This window comes from Rhopalosiphum padi, chromosome 2 (assembly GCF_020882245.1).
Source record: "Rhopalosiphum padi isolate XX-2018 chromosome 2, ASM2088224v1, whole genome shotgun sequence".
NCBI lineage: Eukaryota > Metazoa > Arthropoda > Insecta > Hemiptera > Aphididae > Rhopalosiphum > Rhopalosiphum padi.
In genome coordinates, this window is record NC_083598.1 from 81,224,337 (window position 1) to 81,249,743 (window position 25,407).

At 29.6% G+C, this 25,407-nt stretch overlaps 1 protein-coding gene and 1 long non-coding RNA gene across 3 annotated transcripts; both read left to right on the top strand.

The window, feature by feature from the left end:
- The first annotated feature begins 3,673 nt into the window (after nucleotides 1-3,673).
- On the top strand, nucleotides 3,674-4,199 carry LOC132919793 (uncharacterized). Its single transcript, XR_009660672.1, has 2 exons — nucleotides 3,674-3,812; nucleotides 3,873-4,199. It is a non-coding gene; the product is annotated as an uncharacterized LOC132919793 (long non-coding RNA).
- An 8,085-nt stretch (nucleotides 4,200-12,284) lies between these two features.
- On the top strand, nucleotides 12,285-25,283 carry LOC132922320 (uncharacterized). Of its 2 annotated transcripts, none has more exons than XR_009661004.1 (6): nucleotides 12,285-13,373; nucleotides 13,964-14,227; nucleotides 17,984-18,110; nucleotides 20,640-20,819; nucleotides 22,410-23,468; nucleotides 24,159-25,283. XR_009661004.1 is itself a non-coding variant. In XM_060985783.1 (6 exons), exons 2-6 carry the CDS (start codon nucleotides 13,280-13,282, stop codon nucleotides 23,407-23,409), a joined length of 1,665 nt encoding a protein of 554 aa, XP_060841766.1. In that variant the 5' UTR covers nucleotides 12,285-13,072; nucleotides 13,149-13,279; the 3' UTR covers nucleotides 23,410-25,283. The 2 variants fall into 2 exon arrangements, 1 of the variants encoding a protein (XP_060841766.1); XM_060985783.1 differs by having other exon boundaries at nucleotides 12,285-13,072; nucleotides 13,149-13,373; nucleotides 22,410-25,283.
- Nucleotides 25,284-25,407: the final 124 nt, after the last annotated feature.

The following is a 25,407-nucleotide window of genomic DNA, read 5'->3' on the forward strand; positions in this document are numbered from 1 at the left end:
ACAAGAACAATGTGTCATTCTAATATAGACACTATGGTTGTGTTATTTTTATTAATTATTAAAATGGACTGCATTAAACAAATACAGTAATGTTCGCCTGTACGCTCAACCTTACAAAAAAAAAAAACAATTTTTTTCTATAAAATATTATTAATTATTATAATGTAAGTGAACTACTACATTAATTTACAGAATTGAACAAATGTATATATTTTTAATTATACTATTTTATGGTAAACAACACGATATACTTAATATTATAAATAATACAGACATAACATTAATTAAATGATCAACGTTTGGTCACGAACAAATTTTGTGCGTAATAGTCGTGGATCAATAATTGATCAATTATTAAATTAACAATTATTGTTAATATTCAAATGTATAGACCTAAACTTTACTAATAATAAAATTAATATTTTAATATTTAATAAACAAGTTAGGAAAGCTCACTCTAAGAACGTGATAAATTCCAGATTTTGAAACATACATTTTATTGTTTATTTTTAAGATAAATTTTTAACAGATATTCTTATCATGTGCTTAATATTTGGTTAGTCCGTATTCAAATTTACGTAAGTCCCTGAATAAAACTTATAATGCCGCATTTATTGTACGTCTACTTGGCACAATCCCGCACGCCCATGTTTAGTGGCTACGTGGTTGCCTGTGATAATTTTAAGTTTTATAATTTCAACCAGCAACACTAGGACCCGGGAGTTTACCAATTACGCCTAAGATGACTTTTTCATAGAACAATTGCGATTGGTCATTTTTGGGGTCGATAAACCAATTGCAATTAATAATATGCGCATATATATAATACTTTAATTAAAACCTTTTTATGTATATTTATATACAATTTATGTTTTACTATAATAATAAGAAACCGATTTTAAAAGTTCTTTGCAAGTCATCATTCCAGATTTCTATTTCCCCACAATGAACTCTACGACTAAGTGTTACTTTAAATATGCTCGATTAGATCTATATTTATCTTGTTCAGTACTTTTTATTGCGATATTAGTGCATTCTTGTGTTTTTTAGGAAGGCGTTTTTTAGCAGTGAAAATGGTTCAATTTTAAACTTTAAGGGTGGTTTACTGGTATCTCAGTATCTGCCTTCTGCAGATAACAAATTAGATCAAGTAAGTATTTTGAAGGATCAAAAACTCTAATTAAAAATTAGTTTTTAAAATAACAATCATGTTAACAACAACATTGAAGTAAAAATTAGAATTTAAGATCAAATATTTATCAAATTTTTAAATTAGCATTAACTCAAAATATTTTTTATCTTTCTGTGGTATTTATTTATAGATATTAATAAATAATAAATATTAATCAATTCTAAGCTCGGTCAAATAGCTTTTAAATACTTATACAATATCCCACATAAATTCTCTTATTGAAACATAAAAATATTATAATACATAAGCACGATTTTTATTTATATTCGTTTGATTTTTTAAACTTTAACGAAATCATGAACTTTTTCAAATAATTTTGTACTTAGTTAATAATTTATAAAATGTCCAATTTATATAGCTATGGATTAAAAATTCAATACATGAATCTCTTAAGTTATTCCTATCAGCATTAAGAAATATCAAAAATAAATATAAGCACAGTTCAAATTTTGACGAAATCAAATATTGAAATGAAACACAATAACGATTTGAGTTTTTTGTTGTAATTTAGAAATTATTAATCGTCACAGAAACTTGAAAGTTTTTTCATTACGTACATAATTATTTTCTTGACATAACAATTTTAGCTATTTATGACACTATACATTTATTCAAGTCATTCATGTATCATGTGTATACATTGACTTATAGGTTATCATAGGCTTATAGCTAAACAAAAACAAAAGCAGATGACGAACATCGATCAAAATCGATTTAATATTTTAATCGAAGGTGTACAATCTAACAGCGACGGACTAAAATCCTTAGTATAAAAGATAATATACAAATTAACGTGGCAGGCGCATAACCCATGTATTAATATGTTTATGATTTTAACAGCTTTAAACTTGTACTTAGTCACACAATAATGATGCACAATTTCCAATACAAGTCAAATTAACCGATCTAATTATCACCAACCTGCAACAATTTGGTCACTATTTTTTTTCTTTCGTACGCACCGAAAACTATTGATTTGTCAAACCTATTAGAATTTATTGCTGGTAGTAAACTGGTGAATAGACCTGAAATATTTGTTGACAAATAGTATTTATTAAACACTAGAACATTTTTTGGGGCAAGTTGATGAACTTTTCGAACTATAAAACAAATATAGTCAATGTCAAAAGATGTGCAAATTATTTCTGGATTTATAGAAACCAAACAAAACAACTACAAATTAATTAAATAATGAGAACACAACACTCCAAAATCCAAAAATAAACTGTAGTCATATAACATGGGAAACGATTGACCGGCCTGCGAAGTGCTTTCACAGTAAATACCAACCGACACATGCGCCATCAAAGTGTTGAACATTGCAATATTTACCTAAAATATTAACTTTACCACTGATGCACTTGTTTGAATGTTTGTTAATCAGGTGTAACGTGGTCGGGGGTGATCCGTTAAATATAAAAGATTAAGTGAAGAAGTTAGTTTCTTTTGAATCTGTATTAACCGGAGCTCGAGAGCAGAAGGTATTTAGGATCTTTAATAATACAAATAAATGAAGACCGGTCTAATAATAGTTAATACATAAAAATTTATTCATACTTACAAAACTTACTAAAATGTAGGGCTGTCTTGGAGTCCCGGTGAGCGTGATGGTCTGGAACTAACGTTCTCGTACATATTGGGTTTTGGCCATAGCCTTACAATATACTGAATGTGGCACAAAGCCAGGGGGACGGGACTTAATATCTAGCCCAGTATATATATAAAGTGTATAATATATTAGTTACTATTATGTTTACCTATATTGTACCTATTATGTTTATTAACTATAAATAATGATGTAACGATTGTTACACAGGTATGCAATATGATTATAATTTACAAATATTGAAAGAGTTTTAATAATTCTTAGCTACAGCCAACTTATACATTTTTTTTAAGAAATTATTCAGTTGATACAACCTGATGATATTGTAGACAAATATTATTAAGTTAATATAAATATTTCATTTCTTATACATTTTTTGGTGTAAAGCCAAATACATGCCAAATGTTAATTTTATAAGATATTTAAAAATAATAGATTTATAATAAACCTACCTATTTATTGAGAAAAAAATATTATTAATTGACTATAGTGCAATACAACCGTTAAACACTTGAAATATAAATCGAACAATTAAATTACTAATCTTGTAAAAGGGTTATTTTTTAAGCATGCTCCCCCATTTTTATGCTTAAATTATGCATATATTCAAATTCTGATTTTTGGTATTTTTAAATGTAATTAAAAACGATATTTTCGAGTACTTAGATTTTTTATAACATTTAAGGAGTATCTTGTGACGATACCAACTTTGGTTTTTCAAATGATAACATAATATATGTTTTAAAGCAAAATGTGAATCAGGTAATTTTTTTGAAAATGTATGTTGACGTATTGTAATAGAAATTATATGCAATATGTATATATATTTTTTTTTTTTACAAAAATAAATGTTGTACATTTCATTTTTTTAGATTGTGTCATAATGTGTGTGTGGAGTGAACAGTGTTCGTTTGAATTATTTGACAATCATTCATCACTGTCGCAGAAACAATAATATATTTTGTCGATAAAAAAATTTCCAAATACACCTCATTGGTCTTTTTTGAAATATAGGTATAACATAAAAAATCGTTTAAGTACCAAAATTAACGACTAAAATATTTTGTTTTACAGAGACATTATACAGATAAATACTTTACACTCGTTCACTCGCATAGTCGTGAACGGCTTAATAAGAGACCATGCACCCCTTCTCCTATCAGCTTCATTTCGTATTTATCAACATCTTAACTGTACGTTAGTAATATTATATGATGACAATATGATATAAAATGTAATAATATATGCTGTGTTAAACACGTAGAGTTATAGATGTTTATTTATGTCCAGACTGTGTATGGATGGACTATAATATCATAACATCATGATATAATAATATTATGTAAATCGTGGAAAATCTTGATAGAAATTGTTTAAATTTAATAAAGTTTTTTATTTCCACTTCGCCTTCAAGAATCATTGTTATACCACTACACTCGTTCGCGGATATCACTATCAAGATCAGCTATACACAAGAGGGGGTAATTCCCCCGTTGACTTTTTTTTTCCGACTTTCAGAAAACAACTTATTAGACATTAGAGTTGTTTATAACAATAAGTCATAATTTTTGATTATTAGTAATAAGTTATTGCTTATAAATTATTGACCCATAATAATTAATAAGCCATAAAGATCCTTATTTGTGTCTTTGAACCTCAACTTTAAATGTATTATTACTTATTATATTCCCCCCCCCCCCCATTGAAAATTCCTGGGTATGCTACTGACAATACATATTGTTTTAAAATGTGTTGCCTATCAGTAAATTATTATTACAATTATATATATAATTTTATAAAACATAAAATATAATATCACTAAATATGTCCTTCGTAAAAATAAATTCTCAGTTCTCTATTGTAGAACTTAGAAATACACTACCTCCGGCCGTGTACATTCCCCGAGGAAATAAGTATACACTGACAGCGCACTTACACCTCAACGTTAGATTTTGTATTATTTTATATAATTATAATACAACCTTTAAATGGTCGTCTTCGCATTGGTTTGAAATTTTTAACAACACCAAATATTTTGTAATTTAGTAAAATTACAAAAAAAATAATCTTAATGGGTAATCGTGACATAATTTTTTAAAACCAAATTTTAATACGTATGGTAGATCTACATAGATTTGGTTTTTAAAGTTCATCAACCTTGTAATTTTATAGCAGCTCATTAACGTATTATATAATACCTATATGTAGGATTATTCACCAAGCATACTCACCCCTATTTTTAATTTAATTATGAGCTTATTCAAATGTTTAATTATATTTTTTGGGTATAACCGTATAATATAATTTTTTTAAATACTTATATTTATATACTATTTATAGAGTTTTCTGTGGCTATATCAACTTATTTTTTTCTAATAAGGACTAAAATAAATATTTCTATAAATGTTTAAAAGATGAATTTTTTAAAAGTATTGTTGCTCGAAGTTCGTATTAATAGCTTATGATTTATGTAACTTTGTTTACTAATGATAATGGAGGATGAGAACATTGAGAGTTATAATGATTTGAAATTGTAGTTATTATTATTAATCTATAAATATTTTAAAATTCGTAAAAAATTGCATTATAAATACTAAATACAATAACACTTATTAGTTATTATATTATATTTGTATAAACTATTTTTAGAACTATTATCCAAAACATAAATATTTTAATAAATCAAAAACCATTTGTTTGGATTTCAATTTAGATACATCAATATTTTCAAAAACATCATCTGCTTAATAATTTACAGTTAAAAAAGTTGGTATACTTTGAATAAGTCTGTATCGCCACAAAATATTCCTTAAATGAAATAAAAACGCTTGCCAAGTCAGAGATCGGCATGTAAACTTTCTTGATTTTCAATTTTTAAAAATGTATTAATTATATGCAATATATATGTATAATGTATTTTATTTTCATTTTAATTTAGTGAGATAGATCTCCGAAACCGGAGAGTGGATTTTGTTATAATTATAATAATTATAATTTTCCTATTTAACATAAATTCTTGAAGTTTTAAAAATTCAAACTATTTTCATTTCAATTACCATACTTACTTGATTAAAATCAAGAAAGTAAAATCTAAATTATTAATAATACTTAAATGTACTAACTTAAAAATTCCAAAAAGCAGTAATTAAATAAACTAGTTATTGTACCTATATATTGTATGTACATGTTAAATCTATTTACTGTTAACTTAATCATTGCTAATAAACTTTTCTTAATAATTAAAGAAAAAAATAGGGACGAGTTTGCTTGATGAATCATTCTGTATATTATAACCAATAGCAGTGGTTCTCAATCTTTTTAGGACCAAAACCCATATGTTCCACTGAAAATCTATTGTGACCCACATGGTTTCACTTTTACAGGATCAATAAGTAGTTCTAAAAAAATCATCAAAGTTTCTTTATTACTTTTATTACTTATTACTTTATACTAGAAAGTCTATAAGTTTATAATGAATATAATTTTACAAATATATTTTTAATAATGAGACGAATTTGAAGTGAGTGCTTGTTTTTTGTTGTGGTTGATAATAGAACCTTATAATTTATATAACTTATGACGTTAATGTATAATGTTTATATCATATATAATAACATAAATATTTTAGAATCTATATAATAAAAAAAAAATTCTCACGACACACAAAAAAATTGATTTACGGCTCATCAGTGGATATAAATTAAAACACGTTTAAAAAAAATATGTCACAACAGCCTATCAAGACTATTTTTTTGAAACTCTACTACAGTAATACGTCAATAATAATATTCAGTGTTATTCAGTGATAATCCAATTCATATACCTACGTTAACGATATACACATTAAACTATCATACAAATTACTAATTATTACGTAACATTAATATATAGTATTGTTATTGTACCTATATATTGTATGTACAATGTACAATATGTACATGTTACACATAACATTTTACATTACATTCATGTAACAGTGTATCTAATATCATGAACAAATTAACGTATTTAGCGCACAAAAATTAGAACAATCTCGTAGAGGAATCCTGAGGTGGGGGGGGGGATTAAACATCTTTCTTCGTAAATTTAATAATATTGACTCATCATTATACAGAATGATTCACTAAGGACGCCCGCCTTCCTTTTTTCTTCAATAATAGAGTAATTCAAAATCTAATTTTTTAAATATATTTGAAGACCATATTATTGAATACTTGAGAATTTGAAAATATTCGTACCACTTAAGGATGATCTTATGGTATTAACAAAATACAAACTTCTGTTTTCAAACAAATAACCGTGCAATTTATATTTTATTAATATATTATAAGATAGTCAAAAATTATCGTACATGTAATGTATATTGTAATGAAAGTACCAAATATAAATAATTGTTACAATCATCGTTACAAAACACTAGATAGGAATAATATATTATTTAATTCACGCCTACCCATTGTCCATTAATAACCGTAAATAATTAAGTATACAATCGTATAGGTAAATCTTTGTTTTTAATATTGTATGTCTAACCTATTAAAGTATAAGTACCTACATAGTACATATTATACCTAATGATAATTAAAACAGATAATTGTATTTATCTATATAATATACAAACGTGGTGTATAAGTGATATAATCTACATAATATATAATAATGTTTTATGTTGCCGTGTCTACATCAAATGACTAAAGATTAAATTATCGAACTTTTTTTAGACACGCACTGCGCACATCATGAGTTTATAAAATAATAAATAAAAATATTTAATATGTGAGTGATTATTCAGATTATTCTTTTTGAGATATCGATTTCCTTCTTTGACCTTTCGTTTTTATGACACGCCTTATTCATCTCGTATTGTAACAATAGATGCACGTCATATTTTACGATATGCGCGTAGTGGTTTATATGTAAAAGGCCACTATTGTATAATATATTCTGTACGCTCCTGTAATCTCTAATGTAAATAAACTTAATAAATTCATAATAGTAGGTATCTACTTATTTTACTCTAATAAAAATTACATTTCACTCGTAGATTCGCATAATATAAATAATATTTCAAACACAAAAAACTGACTCCTAACCCATGTACATATTTCAATATATTTTATCTGTAATATGTGCGTAATTCTTAAGTTATTTTCTCAGTATTTATCCGTAAACGCGTATTAATAATATTATATAGTATATACGATAACGATTTGCACTCATAATATTTACTATTACGTCTTTATGATTGTTTACGCATTGTTATTTTTACAGAGTTAAAATGTGTTTTAATAATTATTATTATTACTATTAGTTATTGTTTAAATAGTTTAAGACAATAATATTTTTATTCATTTAATAAAATATGTAACATTGCTATCCGTATGACCGTATACTTATCATGTATAGCGTTAGTACCGCGACGGGGATGAAAACAATATTATTGATCGATTTACTATCAGATTATTCAGATTTGTACCATAAAATTCGCCCGACTACCGAAATCGATTATTTCTATTTGGATACTTTGTTGTTAGTCCTTAAATTATAATATTATACCTGCTTCCCTCCCCGGCCATACATGTCCTGTTTAAATATGTAAAAACCTAACAATTCTAATAATTGTCATGGTTATTAAATCATAAAATAATTATTTTAAATATGAATTATTTCATACACAGGATATAAATACTAATTAGTAAATAGCACATAAAATTACTTTTCATTAGTCATCGTCATCACTCATCAATAAAAAAAAAATTAAATGCGTATGTATATAAAATTGTATATGCAAAATAGTTTCACATTTTTATTTTCCCTTGAGACTTGTCAAAAACCACCCCAGAACAATTTTATATATTGCTGAAAGTCACTAACATTTTTGAATACTTACGCATAGTTTGACTTTTGTGATTTGAAGGCTAAATTAAAATAGAAGGTATCTATAACATGTATACTATTATAATTACACCCCCACATAAATCAGGGATTCATATTCGAGATGCATGTTTTAATAATGACACTTTATTAATATTGGATAGAGAGTTTTTGTATTAGTACCATTAGAACCATCATTACAAATAATAATATAATAAGGTGTGCTTTCGCAACCCTTACACTTTCACAAAGTATATAATCTCATCAACAATACTGATGAGATTGCTTCAAATAATAATTGTATACAATTTAAAATTAACAAGTGTGCAATGTGTTTACTCACAAATCGGTAATTATTATCATTCTATATACCTACCTTTTTACTTTTGGTTTGAACTTTGAACTATATACAAAATTGTCGAAACCTTATATTCGAGGGTGTGTATTGCCACATTAGCTGGTTTTCATTTTATAAAGAAAAAAGTATAAATAAGATGTGGTTAAGTCTAATATAATTATATAATTTAATAAATCAAATTAATTACCTGCTAATTGTATATTTATTTCAGGACCGCTTTCACCGTAAAAACTAAAAATGTATCTTAGCAATTAATATACCTGCTATAACAGTGACGCAGTGATTAAGTGGTTTTCAATCTTTTTAACAATACGGCCACTTCGTCTTCAACATTTTCGAGGCACATTAATCTATATAATGTATAAAATACCTACATATTTATATTATAAAACTATTACATATTAATAAATTAATTAAAAAGACTTCAGTCTTCAAGGGCACTTGATCGGTTAAAAACCACTGCTGTAGACTATAGAGAGTAAAAAAAATAATTTATTTATTCTAGGATGTTTCGGTAGTTAATCAAAAAAACAATTTACTATTCCGTTTTATACCTCACGATTAATATAAAATTTTTAGAATAACTAATATTATAAGTTTTTTTGGTTCAGTGTGAGATTACTATATGTTTGCGTTATACAGGTTATACTTATTTAGTCAGTTATACAACATTTAATATCTTCGATACACTACAAGTTCTAGTTTCTAGTATATGCTGAAAACGAATGAATCGTATAATAAAGTTCCAATAGTGATGTCAGCGGTTTAACATAAACGAAGCTATACACTTATATTATTAGAAACTAGTTTGCATATTTTGTTTTGGATTATTTGCATAAATAGTTTGACAATAAATATATTTTGTAACGACATAACCCCTGGAGCAAAATTTAAAAAAGAGAATTCAAAATTGTATTTGACATAATCTAACATGTCTTATCGTTTTATTTCTTTTTTTTTTCTTGTTATATTTACATAATTAAAGATATGTGTTATTTAAATTTATAAAGTAACTGTATTTTTTAATATCTCTGAAATGAAATCGAAAATGTGAAAAATGATATACGTTGAGCATTATCAAAATTATTCTCACGGATTATGGACTTGATGAAAACAATCTCAAATTCCTTATTAAATTAATTTTACTTGCATATCATTTAATATAAAACATTTATAGAATTGTATTAAAAATATAAAAATAATATTATAAAATGTATAAAAAGAGTCATTAACTTTTCAAAATTTTACATAAATTTAAAAAAGTATAACAGTAAAAACAAAAATATTAAACTCAATCTCTGTTTAGGTATTATTATATAAATTGTGTATTAGTACTTTCTTGATGATTACATTATTTTTTCATCCCTCAGGTTAGTTTCATAAATCGTTATGGATTTTTTATAAGCACGTCCTATATACCTATATATATATACGAAATTCAAATAAAATTAAGCAAAAACTCGACGAGTTGAGTATGACGGATCACGAGCAAACATTGTTTTGATTATACATATATAACTTTCGGTTGGAATCGTTTCTCGTTATACGACCGTCTTTGAACGGGGTCATACGATTTGTGTCCTACAAAAAAGGTTTACTAGTGAGTATATTAGTGAGTTGGTGTAATTATTCTTTTATTATTAATTATTATTTTTAGGCTTTAGTTTTTGTTGTTGTTAAAAGTTGTATAAAAAATTACCCACAAGGACTTCTGGATTTATCCTACTATTTAGAATATTTTAACGTGTGCCAGGATTTTAAAATTGTTTTTATTTATGTCGACTTCAAAACATCTATTTACAGAGCAATATTAAAACAATTTAACTAGAAATATTATTAAGAAGGTGGCCACATATTTGGAATGCAATCTTGGTGGCAAAAATTCAAAATACATGGGCTATAGATAATGAATATGGGACGAATTGGAGAAAGTAACAAATATTTATCACTCGTATATTTTGGTTTATTTTTAAAAGTTGGTGTTGTTTTTTTATTTAAAATAATCAGTTAATTTAAAGTTATGACTATTGAATTTTGATTAAATTCAATATGAAATTTCTACTGAACTATAAGTTATTATAAGCTATAAGGTTATAACATCAAAGGTTTGATATACGAATAAATGACAATTTATTACTTATTTATTTTATTATTAGTTGTTTAATCACCCCTAATTTATATACACGAACAATATCTAAAATTCCGCGATGCAATATTAAAGTTCAGCCGCCAATAGCTTAAAATATCCTATTATGTAATAGATTGGACGTAATGAGCTTATGAAACGTGGGTACTTTTCAAGTGACATGCGTATTAAACGATATGATAAACTGAGTCTGATGATATTAGTTTTGGTTAGCTACGATGATGATTTTTAATTGAATATATTATATTTTATTCGACTATGAAATAGTATCCATCATATTTCTGGCTATTTTTGCCGGCACCGGCGGAAGTAGGCAAAATGTGCGGTTTATTTTAATTGTGTACAATGTACATTATAATTTCTTAATAACATATCGCCAAACAGAATCGATCACATTTGTTTTTATTCGCACGCAAATTGTTACACCTATAAATGCGAATGGGGCCAATACACGTCCACCTTGGCTGAGACCACCGCTCACCGACGTCGTATTATATCGACGTAATAACACTAGAATAACGCGTGCGACCATGATAACCACCCGGAATCGGTTTTGCGTCTTTATTCCATAATAAGACTAGGAATCAAAATATTATTTCTTTGTAATATTATAAACAAGCGTAGAATTTTTTTTCGCTTTCAACGAACTACGGTGAAGTGGGTGATGCTTAATCTCCGGGTTTTTATATTTTTACGCGTTTCTTTTATCACGTCACGAAAAAAGAATAAAATGTATTACATTTTACGAAAATTCTCGCTGTGACAATCGTCGTTTTGCAGATAATAAAATTATGCTCACACGACATAATTTATATATAATATAATATCTACGTGCTAATGATAAATCGTGATTGAAATTGATCGAAATATATGGTCGGAGATTAAGTGAAGTAAATGAGGAGAGCGAAGAGCAATAACTATTATTTACCATTTACATAATACGTTTGAAAAATTAAAAATGACATTTAAACAATATAATATTATTTTACCATGTGGTTTGGCCGTTATCAGTGTATATATTATACTGTATAGTGTATATACAAGTTAAGTGATGAACGCCGTTGCTATAGGTGGGTGTCATTCGATTACGCGCGCAGCTCGCAAACCGAATTCCGTTAAGCATGTTACGATTATGCCGCGGACGAATAGTTTACGTCGAGTCGCGCGAACGCCAGCAGCAGTCACATGCGCCACTTATCGCGGTGAAGACGGACGCCGCGAAACGAAAATATAATAATATACGTAATACATATTTTTATCGAACCACGAGAATGATCTCAAAACATACACAGACGCGCGTGACGATTAAAATAACGATTATGTTGCAATACATCGTGCGTGTATACTATATAGACACCTGTTAATATTTGCATTGGATTCGCAAAAGCGTCTCTCGAACGGAGAAAAAAATAATTTCATCGATAAAAGATAGGTACCTTAAATATTTACGATATTATTGTAATAATACTCGCGTACCTTCGTATATATGTGTATTGTGTAATATTATACTAATAATAATTTGATTACGATAATTAATAATAATAATAATATAATAGCGACGTATTTACATATACATATTATACAATACGTGGTAATACAAAACAATATAATATAGAAGATCGAGTGACGTTCTCTCGCATTATTGAATTCTACATTAGTGCATATACATAATATGTGTATTACATAAATCGTAATATGTACTCGTAATCGGAATCAGCTTCCGAACTGACGATTGTTTATCGCAGACGCATCGACCGGTATGTGTACACACGCACCACCGGACCAAGCGTATCAGTCGCGTTCGATAGGTCGTTCAGGTAGCAATAACCGCCACGGGCGCATCATGCCACCGACGCCGCCGCCGTCGCCGCCGTCGCCGCCACCTTCGTCTTACGAGTAATATATAACAATAATAACAGATAATATAAAATACAATATAGTATCATGTGATATATTATTATACTTCGACAAGACGTTCAAAAATCCACACCGAAAGCCGTATATCGTGTACGATTTTGTACTATATAACAGCCAGCTGATAGTAGAAAATACACCCGTCGCAATTTTACACTATTTACCTGCACACCGGAATCGGACACGGAAATGGCCAGCGAAACGATGGTGAGCTGCAGAGAACCGGAGGCCGGAGATTCAAAACCCGAACCCGATGAATCGTCGTACATGCTTCGGGACAAAAGTGCGTAACTAAACTTATACTTGTTACTTGTATACCTACTATAATACACAGAACTAGATATTGAACACTGAGAGCGGCCACGGTGTAAAAGACGATTTAGGGGATTCTTAAAAAAAATACCATTAAGATTAAATTATCTACTTGTATCTTATTTTTATTAAAAAAACAAATGTTAACAATGTATAAATTTTATATAAATCTTTAATTGCACAAATAGTTTACATATATTATATATAACTGTAGTTCTAATACATTATTTAGTATTCTAGTCTGCACTTGACATTATGGTTATATCATTTATAATACTTTGATACCCATTATATCAGCCATCGGGAGCCCTAGTCGATAGTCCCTCCCACTATTTTCAAAGCGACAAGGCACCAATGCAATATTCCGTTTTCACCGGTAGTTAATCCTGCACTGATTATACACCATATCTATTATAGTTTAACATATATTTATTACAATAGTGTATCGATTTTTATTTCCTCGACAACAATATGGATATTTTTTTTACGTTTCCGGTGTCCATTGCTCGTATTGATTTAATTAGATAATATTATATCGATATGTTTCATGTCGCGCCTCAGGAACGTCGCCGTCGACCAACCACAATCAACATCATCAACACCCGCAGCAGGAACGTCAACACAAAACGTTCGACGACAGCTGGGCCTGGTACGTGGTGGGTGGTTGCGCATTCGCCAACTTCCTGTTGCCCGGCATGTTGAGATCCTTCGGGCCGGATGTCTTGGATGGGTTCGTCGAGGTCCACAAGCTCGAGTTCGAGAATCGGTCCGTCGTCGGTTGCCGTTGGATACCGGCCACGTTCCACCTAACGTTTTTCATAGCGGGTACGTGCCAAAAACGATGACGATTAATATATGACATAATAATACATGCAGGTGGGTGGATGTAAATTCCATTACGATTTTCAAGTAGTTATTTTAGGGTGGGATTTATGACATGGGCATTTTTTGACCTGAAAAATAAACTATGTTAACTCCACCGATATTATAAAAAAATCAAATCCATATTAGGTATTATGCAAAATTATTCTTACAAATATATATATATAATATATATATTATATTATATTGTGTACAATAAAATTCAATTGACTAAAACTAAATTGGAAAACTATAATTAAATATAGTTGGAAAGATTTGAAGATTTAGTTTTACACATTTTATAACAAAAAAAATTACAGAATGTCGATTTAAAAAAATATGTATTATTATTATAATTGTTATAGTCTAAACCGCTCTAAACGAAAATAATCATAAAACTAAATATTTAATATCGGTGGAGTTTAGATCTATTTTACAGGTCAAAAGTCTGTAGGCACCATAGTAGAATTTACATATTTGTCATTGGTAAAAAAAAACCATATCAGTAAAATATTTACATTTGTAAAAGGTACAATCGGTGGAATTCACAATCGTTCACCTAATTTCGGCTTTATAGGAAAACGGATATGCCTATTTACATTTGGCGATTTTTTTTTAACGTTCAAAAGAAGTAGAATTATTCGCGTATAGAATATTATAATATTATAGTTATTTGTTGCTCTTTACATATACGCATAAAACAAATATTGCGTGTATGTGTGTAGCACGTGTGTCATTGCATTCTCGCTGATATATATATTTCGGATAATCGCGTAGTGTATATCTATATTATACAGAGTGATTCACGGTGCAAGCTCATCCTCATTTTTGCCTTAAATGATAAATTTATAAAAATTCTTATTTTTAATTTTCAATAACTACGGTCAGACTATATTTCCAAATTGTTGAGATTTTTATTCTATTTAAAAAGTGGCCTATGGACAGTGAAAATAGAAATTTTTCTTTTTCAAATAACATCACTCCTTTTATATTAAATGTTAACATATCAAAAGAAAATCTAATTTAAAAACAGAAGTTTTTATTGACACAGGACACTCCTTATAAATATAGTAGCTACAAAAAATCTTAAATATTTGAATATATTATGGTCTTTACTTTTTAAGGATTTTTAAAAATCAGAAAAATCAGAATTTGAATAAATTTATTATTAAATTAAAAATTAGGGTTGAACATGTTTACATGGGGAATCACTCTGTATATAAATATGCACTGGGAATACCGAGTCCTCTGCACTTGAGACTTCAGCGCGAGTCCGGAATACTGTACGCGGTATCTATACTAATAAATACTAAATCATACTTATATCTGTTGTGAGTCATGTGCTGAGTACATTTCCATCGACAGTCGGGATTTTTTTCCTATTTCATGTTACATAATAATATATCTATACTATCTAATGTTTTGGCGTTGTCGAGTACAAACGTTTACATACACCTATGCTCGGTGTATATTATGCACTATGCGCGTATGTATCAACATTTGTAATTTATGACGCGTGCCAGAAAATCCGAACGTCGCCTCTTCTTCACTTCTCGCGCTACTGCACGAACCGTCAAGACTATATTTGTACGGAGAAACAATCGACCCGGAAACCAGATTCTGTCGATATCGTATACCGATCATAATAAGTTCCATCCGGAAAATATTAAATAGAAGAGGCCTTAAATTATATTATAATATACGCATTGTATCGATTAAATGTATTACGTGTACACACCAAGTTATACTGTGTACACTACACATGAATCGTACACCAACACGTGTTTCGTTTTTTTATTACTATAATATAATAGTGTCATTGGACGTGATTTCGACCCCACAGCTTATAAAACTATCCACTTCTATTCTTTTTCTTGAATTTAGTCACGCAAATCCATAGCATATATTTTTTACCAAAACGACATCTAAAAAAAATCACTGCATGTCTGGCTTTTGCAAGCAATATTGTTGTAATGTACGGCATCATACGTTGGACACACCACACACGTACATATTAAACGTTTTATAACGTTTATTCCGATAATGCGATGGTCATAAATCATAATATATTTTACAGACTAAATAAATGAAATCATAATATTAATTAAATACCACAGTGTGTCCTAAAATATTTAATCAGTGCACTACAAACATTTATTTTGTCTAGTATTTAAATAAAATACGCTCATTATTATTATATTGTATTTGTTTAGGGTCTTTTTAACGACGTGGTTTTTTCTTCATGTATATTTATTTTTTTATGATTTGGCTTTGTATTCATATCTTACAATCAAGTTAGCACAAAGAAATATATTAATTAAAACGTTTAAGCTATTATTTGTTTTTATATATTGACTACACAGGGCGATTTTTTTTTTAATAGTTCCTATAATCACATAAGACACTAAAACACTCCTTATCTTAAGTGTTAATGGTTTTGTAAATACTTTTAAATCATTTGAAGTCGATAAAAAACTATATTTCAAATCGTATAAATTGTATTTGGAACGAATATAAATAATTATTCGTAACTTATAATAGTAAATATTTGTAGATTGTTTGAGCGGAGTGAAGTAGCGCAGGGTTATACCACAAAAATGGTTGGTACACACTACTTCACTCATCTAAATTGTAAATATAAACATATTAAATTATTAACCGCTCTTTAGAAATGTTAATATTATATTATGTTAAAGTCCTAAATAGCAATTAAATATACATATAGTTATTAAGCCTATTAAGAGGATGTTAGCACACTATTTTTTATCTATTTCTCTCTCTCTCTTTCTCTGTCTCTGTCTCTGATCCTGCACGTGTAACGTAGCAAATTTTCATTTCGTATATTAACTAGTCGTTAGGCTAACAACTTTAGTTTTAATACTGTAGAGTGAACTGATCCATTAAAATGTAATATACATTAATATAACATTATATATACATTATTTGTACATTATTTGTATAATATTTTAGGTTTTTTCGCTGACAATTTTTGAATCGTAATACATTTTTATGATTAAAAATATCATGCATAAAAAAATTAAATATTGTAAAAAAAACTAACTTACAAACACGAATAATTTTCTAAACTATAGGCTTGATAATAGGTCAATTCACTTTGTTGTATTCTAACTATAATAACAAAAGATCGGTTGGGCAATTAATTCTACTATATATGCTGCTCGTAGGTCGTATATATAGATTAAAAAAATATATTAGGCCTAGCTGACATCCTCTTAAAACATTTTGAGATAATAAATGCTTACTGTTAAAATAATCCTCCTGTATACATGTATCCAGTAAACAAAATTCAATTTTGTTAAAATGTATTATTGCGGGAAACGTATCTCCGTCACATTTCCTAGCCGTAAGTTCTCCGCCCGAACAAAAGAATATAATATAATTATTAACAACGTAATTGAAGCCTCTATCCATGCTCCGTGCTTCTATCACCAACAGTACTATTGTGCTAAATAAATAGCTCCCGTTGCACCCTGAAGTATCAGAAGTCCCATTACAAACGAAATTTTAGTAGGTACAACATAATATTTTTTAACTTTAAGATCGCGTTCTTCTGCGTAGACCGCAATTGCGTATACCTACTCGTTTTTACATAATATGTTATTGAGGATATCATATAGCAATATAGTGTGTTTATATTTTTTTTCAGCACAATTTATCAGGCAAATATTAATACGATCAAATTTCAATTGGTGATTTCAGGTTCTTTGTCCTGTCTACTATGCAAACTGATTTCGCACAGAGCCGTAACGTTCTGGGGCGGACTATTGGCTTCCGCCGGTATGATGTCCAGTTCGTTCGCCAATTCCATATCGCACCTGTACATTAGGTATGTAAACCGTAAAGGCATGCATATTTTTAATTTTAGCTTACCAAATAAGACACGCATTTGTTATGATGGGCAAAGTGCGTGACTATCGGACAATATTTACACTGTCTAGACATTATGGGTACTGAACAAACTATCCGGTTTTGACGGGCAATGTAGGCAAAATTATACATATTAGAATATTGCCCGGTCTATAACGGTCAATACCTATATACTAAAGATTTTTTGATTTATTTTAAACGTATTTGTAACGCTTAGTTTTAATCAATACGTGTCTTAATTATATTTTTTTTTATTTACAAATTTTTATTTTTTGAGTATTGCTTTATCCGTTTTAATTTGATTTCAACTTTTAGAGAATACTAAATTGTACATAACTGCACTGCACAAATAGTAGGTACTTACACGGCTACACAATTTACATAATATACTAACAATTCACATGATTTGAATTGTAACTGTGGGTACAAAATCTTAACATTTCCAATCATAGATATAATTTTAATATCTTAAAAGTTAAAAGTTAAAACCAATTTACTGAACATTAAATGTATGATTACTATGACCATTTTGTTAATCTAATAAGTCATATTAGATGATTTTGACACGACATTAATTGACGAGATAATATCGAGAGTTTGATAATATAATATTACGAGTATTTTAAATAGAAATAGAAAAAGTGAAGAGTAGCTTTACATTATATTAGGTAGGTACACTAATTATAGTTATGTTCTATTACTTGATAATAATACGTTAGCAACGCTGTGTACCATTGATTTTATAATTAAATCAATGGCAGTAGGTACCTACTAAATTGAAATAGTTCGTGACATTGTAGCATGTTGATTATAGAATAGTCTATTCTATCATCAATGATTGTAGGTGTTTATTTAAAGTGTAATCTAATCAAAAGTCAATATATTTTTCATTAATTTTAGATTTCTAAACAAAGAATTTTATTATAGATAAAGTACACTTTGACCGATCAATGTATTAATAACCAATTGTGCCAAATAGTATTTTAATGATTTGAGCTAAAACAAAATGGCCATACATATACGGATAACTATGTCATGACTCATGAGTTATACGCTTATACCTACAGTTAACTAGTGTTGTAACCGATCTATCTATTTTTTAATTACCAAAAAACTGAAAAAATTATTTACAAATAATTTATAAAAATAAATTAAACTTTATGTAATATTTATCAAAAAATATTATTTCATTAAAAAATATTTTAATAAGGTTATAACATTTTGTTACCAAAATAATAATAATAAATTAGTCACAAAAATGTTCTATCATTTCATTCGGAAAATCTTGGAATATGGGTCTTTAGATGGATGCATATTGCATATACATCTCAACAAATAAAATTTCTAAAAATAACAAAATCCAATTTTCAAAAATCGATTTTTTCCTGTTTCAAAATAAAAATGCTATATTGATATAACAAAAGATTTATTAAAAATTAGTTTGAATAACATGTATTTAAAATTTAAATTAATAATATAAATTAATAGATTTTAATAGAATATAATGTTCATACAACAATATATGCTTTTAAATCAACAAGACATTAGTTTATTTGTTTTAATTCTCAAACAATCGATTATAATAATGAATATTGTGAAATCGACACACCATTTAATCATTATAAATATTTATTAAATAAATTAACCAAGTTTTTACTTCTTAATCAAAAAACATTACCCGTATGTTAACAGATATTTTATCAGACCCACCTACATTTTTATTGAAATAATATGCATATTTTTTTGAGTGAGATATCCATTATTGTTCTACATATTTATTCTTACTACCCTTCAATCAACACAAAAGCGCCATATTTGACTCATATCTACATGACATTTTTGTTTTTTAATTCGCCATACGGCATAAACTTCAATATGTAGAGTATGCCGTATGGAATATGGATCCCTGCAGTTGGCAGGCCTAAACAATTTTCACTTTTATGAGTAAATCCAAGTTCAAAATTGTATATTATTTCCGTTTATTTCTGAAGTGGATGGTGGTATTACTACCTTCTATACCTACTACTATCTCTTATAGTTATGGGAAAAACGAATTACCAATTAGTAATTATCTAATTGCATACTTATCGTCTAGTTAATGTTTGATAGCAGATATATAAATCAATAACCACCGAACATTTTTCGAAGATCGCAAATTTGGTAATAATAAGCTTATATTATATTATGTATTAATACTCGCAAAAAATCGGTTAGTGTATTAATTTATTATAACTAATAAATTGTCCTTAGGTATTGTAAAATTTTGTAAGTGCAATTTATTTGTAGACTCTAAAATGTATATAAATCACTACTAAATAGTCAAATTACACTTTCTACACCCCTTCCGCCCAAAAAAAATAGTTGTAAATACGCCACTGGAGCTATTTTTTTATTTTTTTATTGTTTACATTATACTATACATATAAATACATAATATATTATGTACGTATTATACATGACCAATGACCATTTTCCCGATTTTCCGCAGCTACGGCATAATGGTGGGATTTGGCGCGGGTTTGTGTTATTCAGCTGGAATATTGATTGTCAATGAGTATTTTGACAAGCACCGAGGACTCGCCAACGGGTTGTCGCTAGCAGGCACCGCGATCGGCGCACTGGCCCTGCCAACGTACCTTGATTTCTTGATGTTTTCATACGGCTACAGGTATATCATATTCTATTATATAATATTCATTAATATTTAATACACGAAAACTATAAAAAGAAAAAAATGAGCAATATGTGATCATATTATTGTTGCCAGCACATGGTCCCTTATTCCCAACTCAATAAAATATTAATTGTAAATAATATTATATAAGGTGGTTCATAAAACAAAATTATAATTTAAAATTTAAAATTATTGTACTACTTAAGAGGCGTCCTGTTAAGATACTAAATATTAACTACTGTTATTCAAGTGACAATCCCCTCCACTTTCATCTACTGTAAATTATAGATAATTTGAAAATGTTAACATATTAAATTTAAAATTTAAAATTTGAACTACGATATTAGTTTTATAGTCATTTAATTTTTGTATTAAGGATAATGGTTTGGATAATATGGACTTTAAAGATTATGGATGCTTTGGGAATTTGAAAATTCTAGTAATTAATATTAATCTATTAATATTTATAATTTGTAATAATGATCCAAGAATAATAAATACTATACCTATAATAATCATTAAATCTATTTTATATTTATATGTGATCTAAAACTACCTTTAAGGAATATTATTATTTTTTAAACATTTTAGTAGCTGAGTAGCTACATGTTTAAATTTTGGATTATATAGGTACATCAAAATTTTGCTCATTTAATAATTTATGGTAAAAAGAGATTTTCATATGAACAATAGAAGTTTTTATTGTCACAGGACACTAATAGTATTCATACAACAGAATTCGAGAATTTGAAAATAGCCTTTGGGTATATTTAACAATTCCAAAAATCAAAATTTGAATAAATTTTTCATTAAAATTAAAAATGGGAATGAATATATTCATAGTGAATCACGCTGTATATGGTATATTATACCTAGTTTGAATTTTTTAGGGGTTTATGGTCTATGTGAAGATAGTCTACAATAAATTTAATTAAATTCATATTTTTTAAATAAAATACACAGAATTTAATTTTGCTTTTTAGATTTTACCCATTTTTTAATTTTTTAATGTGACTTAAATTAGCACACATTGGTCACATTGAAGGTATTTGAAAGAATAATAATTGTTATTATTTCTAATTGCTATTAATGCTTAATTTCCTGCAATCCTGCCATTACCATGATTTTTTTTTTAATAATTGTATTGTTTTGGTAGTTCTTTATATTACATTAAGTATTATTAACTAATCATAACCATTAATATTCATATTATATGTGTTTCAATTAAATTCAAAGAATAAAATAAAATAATTGTAGGTAAGGTGTTAAATGGTTAGTAACTAACTAATAACTATATAGGTAATGATCACATTTGCATCATTAGAATAGGAATTAGGTATACGATTACTATACAAGGTCCTATCAGGATTTGTAAAATACGACCTAACAAATAATAGTAGATACAATATCGATATTATATATGGCACAAATATACGCGCTCTGCTAAAACCTTATTATATAGCTACTAGGTATATATTATTATTATTCGTTTAGATTTTTTAACCTGACCTAACCCAACCCAAGGGCCTTTAAAGTTTGCCATTATTACTTACCAATAGCGATTGTATCGGTTTTTTCCTGCAGAGGTGGTATTCTGATCGTGTCCGGAATGATGTTGAACACTATGGCGTGCTCGTTGACTTACAAACCCGCGGCCGCGGACGGAACAGTTCAACAGGACGAAGTGACCTGCGCGAGGCCAAGTGCTTCGTCGTCACCTACGTCGTCGATTAACGCGAGAGCGGTCACGACGACGGCATTTAGGGCGGCCACGGACCTGTACTACGCCGCAGTGGTGTCATCACCGTCCCCGCCACTGTTAAAATCCAAAACGACGGCGGCGACGACATCCTCCACGGACGACGAAGACGACGACGACGATGACGAAGACGATGATGATGACGAACACCTGAAAAACACCCGTTGGCGACGGTGGCTAAAATGGCGACACCCGAGGCTTGGCGGCAGACCGGTTGCCGAGTTTCTGGCCGTGTCGGCCGTCCACGCGATCAGCCACTTGGCGTACGCCACTGCCGTTCCCGCGCGTGGCGCTGCCCTACAGCTGGCCGCGGCCGAGGCGGCCGGTCGCCTCATCGCACCTACCGCTTCGGACCTACTGTCGCCCGGCGGCTCCGCGTCCGTTTATCTGTACGCAATGATTATGGCCGTCGGCGGTACGGTCCTGCTGACCGGCGCCGCCGCCGAATCGGACGTCGACCCATTCCAATGGCCGCGGCCTGCGCAATGGTCGGGGTCCCTGGTCGTGGCCTTTGGGCTGGCGTCCGGCGCGGCCGTCGGGCTAGAACCGCTGATCGCCGTCCACGTGCTGGGCCGCGAATGGCTGGCCGCATCCTATTCCGCCACGTTGCTCGGCAAGGGCGCAGCCCAGCTGGCCGCCGATCTGTTCCTGCAGCGGCCGTCCGCCCCGGTCCGCGGTGGACAATGGCCGCCGATCTCACCGTGCGTGCTCTACGCTCTCGGTTCCTGTATGGTCACCACCGCGGCGGCTTGGACGGCCGCGTTCCTCGTCAAGCGTCACTACGCCACCAAGACCGGGTGCAGCCGATACGTGAGAACCGCTTGACTACGACTGCGGCCACCGTCGCCGTCAGTGGCGAAACCGTCGTCGTCCTGCTATATCGTGTAGGTATACTATCCGGATTGTATATACGGTCATACTATACTTCGGGGACTGTTTTTTCACTGTAAAATCGATAAATCGTAATACGCGTATATACGTACCTATGCCGTAGCCCTGGAAAGCGTCAAAAACGGTTACGAATTTTTTTAAATTTTAAAAGCTTTAACAACGATCCACGTTTGGGTTATATTGTAATTTATGTAGCTCGTATAACCATGAAAGTAACACATCTATACATATGTGACTTCTATTCATATAACTATATGTATAAGTACTTTGTATGATATAGGTATATCGTATATATAGTATGTACGACGAGAAAATTTAACACAATCGGTGCGATCCAAAACTCAACGCCAGATTATAACCTACAGATATAATACCCAATCACGTCAACTTGTATATTATGGTTCTTTCAAATAATCCGTGATTTGTTTCATCGATTTATTTTATCCGGCGCCTTTCGAAAACACTATAATTTACGTCGGGGGAATATTTTCTCCTACCAACGATTATTGGTGCAACTACGTGTTTAATATTTAATAGGAGTTACGTGTAGGCGATAGCCAATTTTGTATTAAAATGTCTATATAGCATGGAAAATTAAGAACAGAAAAATATTATAGGTATACTTAGATACCTACCTATCTAGTACAAAATGCTATATTGAAATATTCCATTTTCTATGTTAGTAGGTAGCCACACATTTGATGGTTTCGTGATCATGAAATATTGAAATGCATTCAAAACATCTCTATGCAATTTTCACTATCATACTGTCTCATTGACTATACAAAATATCTTAAAAACTGAACAAAACTATAGGTAATAAATCAACGCAATGTACATAAAGATCAGAATGTCCAGACTGTCTAGGCTGCTACTGATATACCTACGTCCTACACGTTACACACTTACACCAGAGCTATTGTAAAAATTCACAGGTAATCCTTTTTATGATAAATAAATACTAGCCATTAAATAGTTATTATATGCATTTAAAATTGTTCATTCAGAGGCAGAGCAATTAAAATAGGTAGAAACAATAAAAAAATAAAAATTCTGATTTTACGTAGATAATAGAAGTATTCTACTATTCAAGGCTTTCGTTTATTGTAATGATATTATGTACCATTAGTGTCCATTAGACGGGCATTAGTATATATATCTGAATTGTTTTAGAATCTGTAGGACTAGAGGCAAGTGCTTGAAGTAGGTAATTACTGGTTATGGGGTACATAAACGCAGTCTAATACGTTTTGTGCGATCGTGCCATTGATTAAATATATATAATATTGTATATTTATCAATGACTCAGTGTAGGTAAATATATGTATTCTAAAGCATAGTAGTTATGACTTATGGCACCTATAGAACTGTGTGTGGCTGACTATAATTTCCAATATACTACAGGTTTAACTCCTATTGAAAGTTCGCAGGCATATTTCAATTTCCGTTACTATAACGAATTTGCGTCCTCTCAATATTATATAATTGTTTTCAACACTGTAGAATTATTAGAATTTTTTATTTTTTATAATTTTTTCTGTTGATTAATACCTAATTAATTGTGTGTACATATACCTGAATATATATATATATGATCATAAGATTTATGAACCAGTACCATAGAGTAATACCAGTACCCAATTAATGTCAACCATTTGACACTTGTACAACTAACTGGGAACTGATTTTTTTTTTCACTTTTGTATTTATGTAAAAATTAAATTGTATTTAATGATTATGGAAAAATATTAATTTATCACCAGTTATATATAGATAATAAATCATAACAAATGTGTTCTTAAGAAAAACGGTATTTATTTCATTAATATTGGTTATTACTCATATTATTTTTTACCAATCACTTTTTTTTTATATAATATATTGTCCATAATCATATATTTATCAATTGGTGGGAGAGGCATTAGTTTTCAG

Excerpts from the sequence above, each read along its gene's own strand:
- LOC132922320 (XM_060985783.1), top strand. The coding sequence starts at position 13,280 with ATGGCCAGCGAAACGATGGTGAGCTGCAGAGAACCGGAGGCCGGAGAT. Across the intron at positions 18,111-20,639 it reads ATATCGCACCTGTACATTAG|CTACGGCATAATGGTGGGAT; the intron begins GTATGTAAACCG and ends GATTTTCCGCAG. Across the intron at positions 20,820-22,409 it reads ATGTTTTCATACGGCTACAG|AGGTGGTATTCTGATCGTGT; the intron begins GTATATCATATT and ends TTTTTCCTGCAG.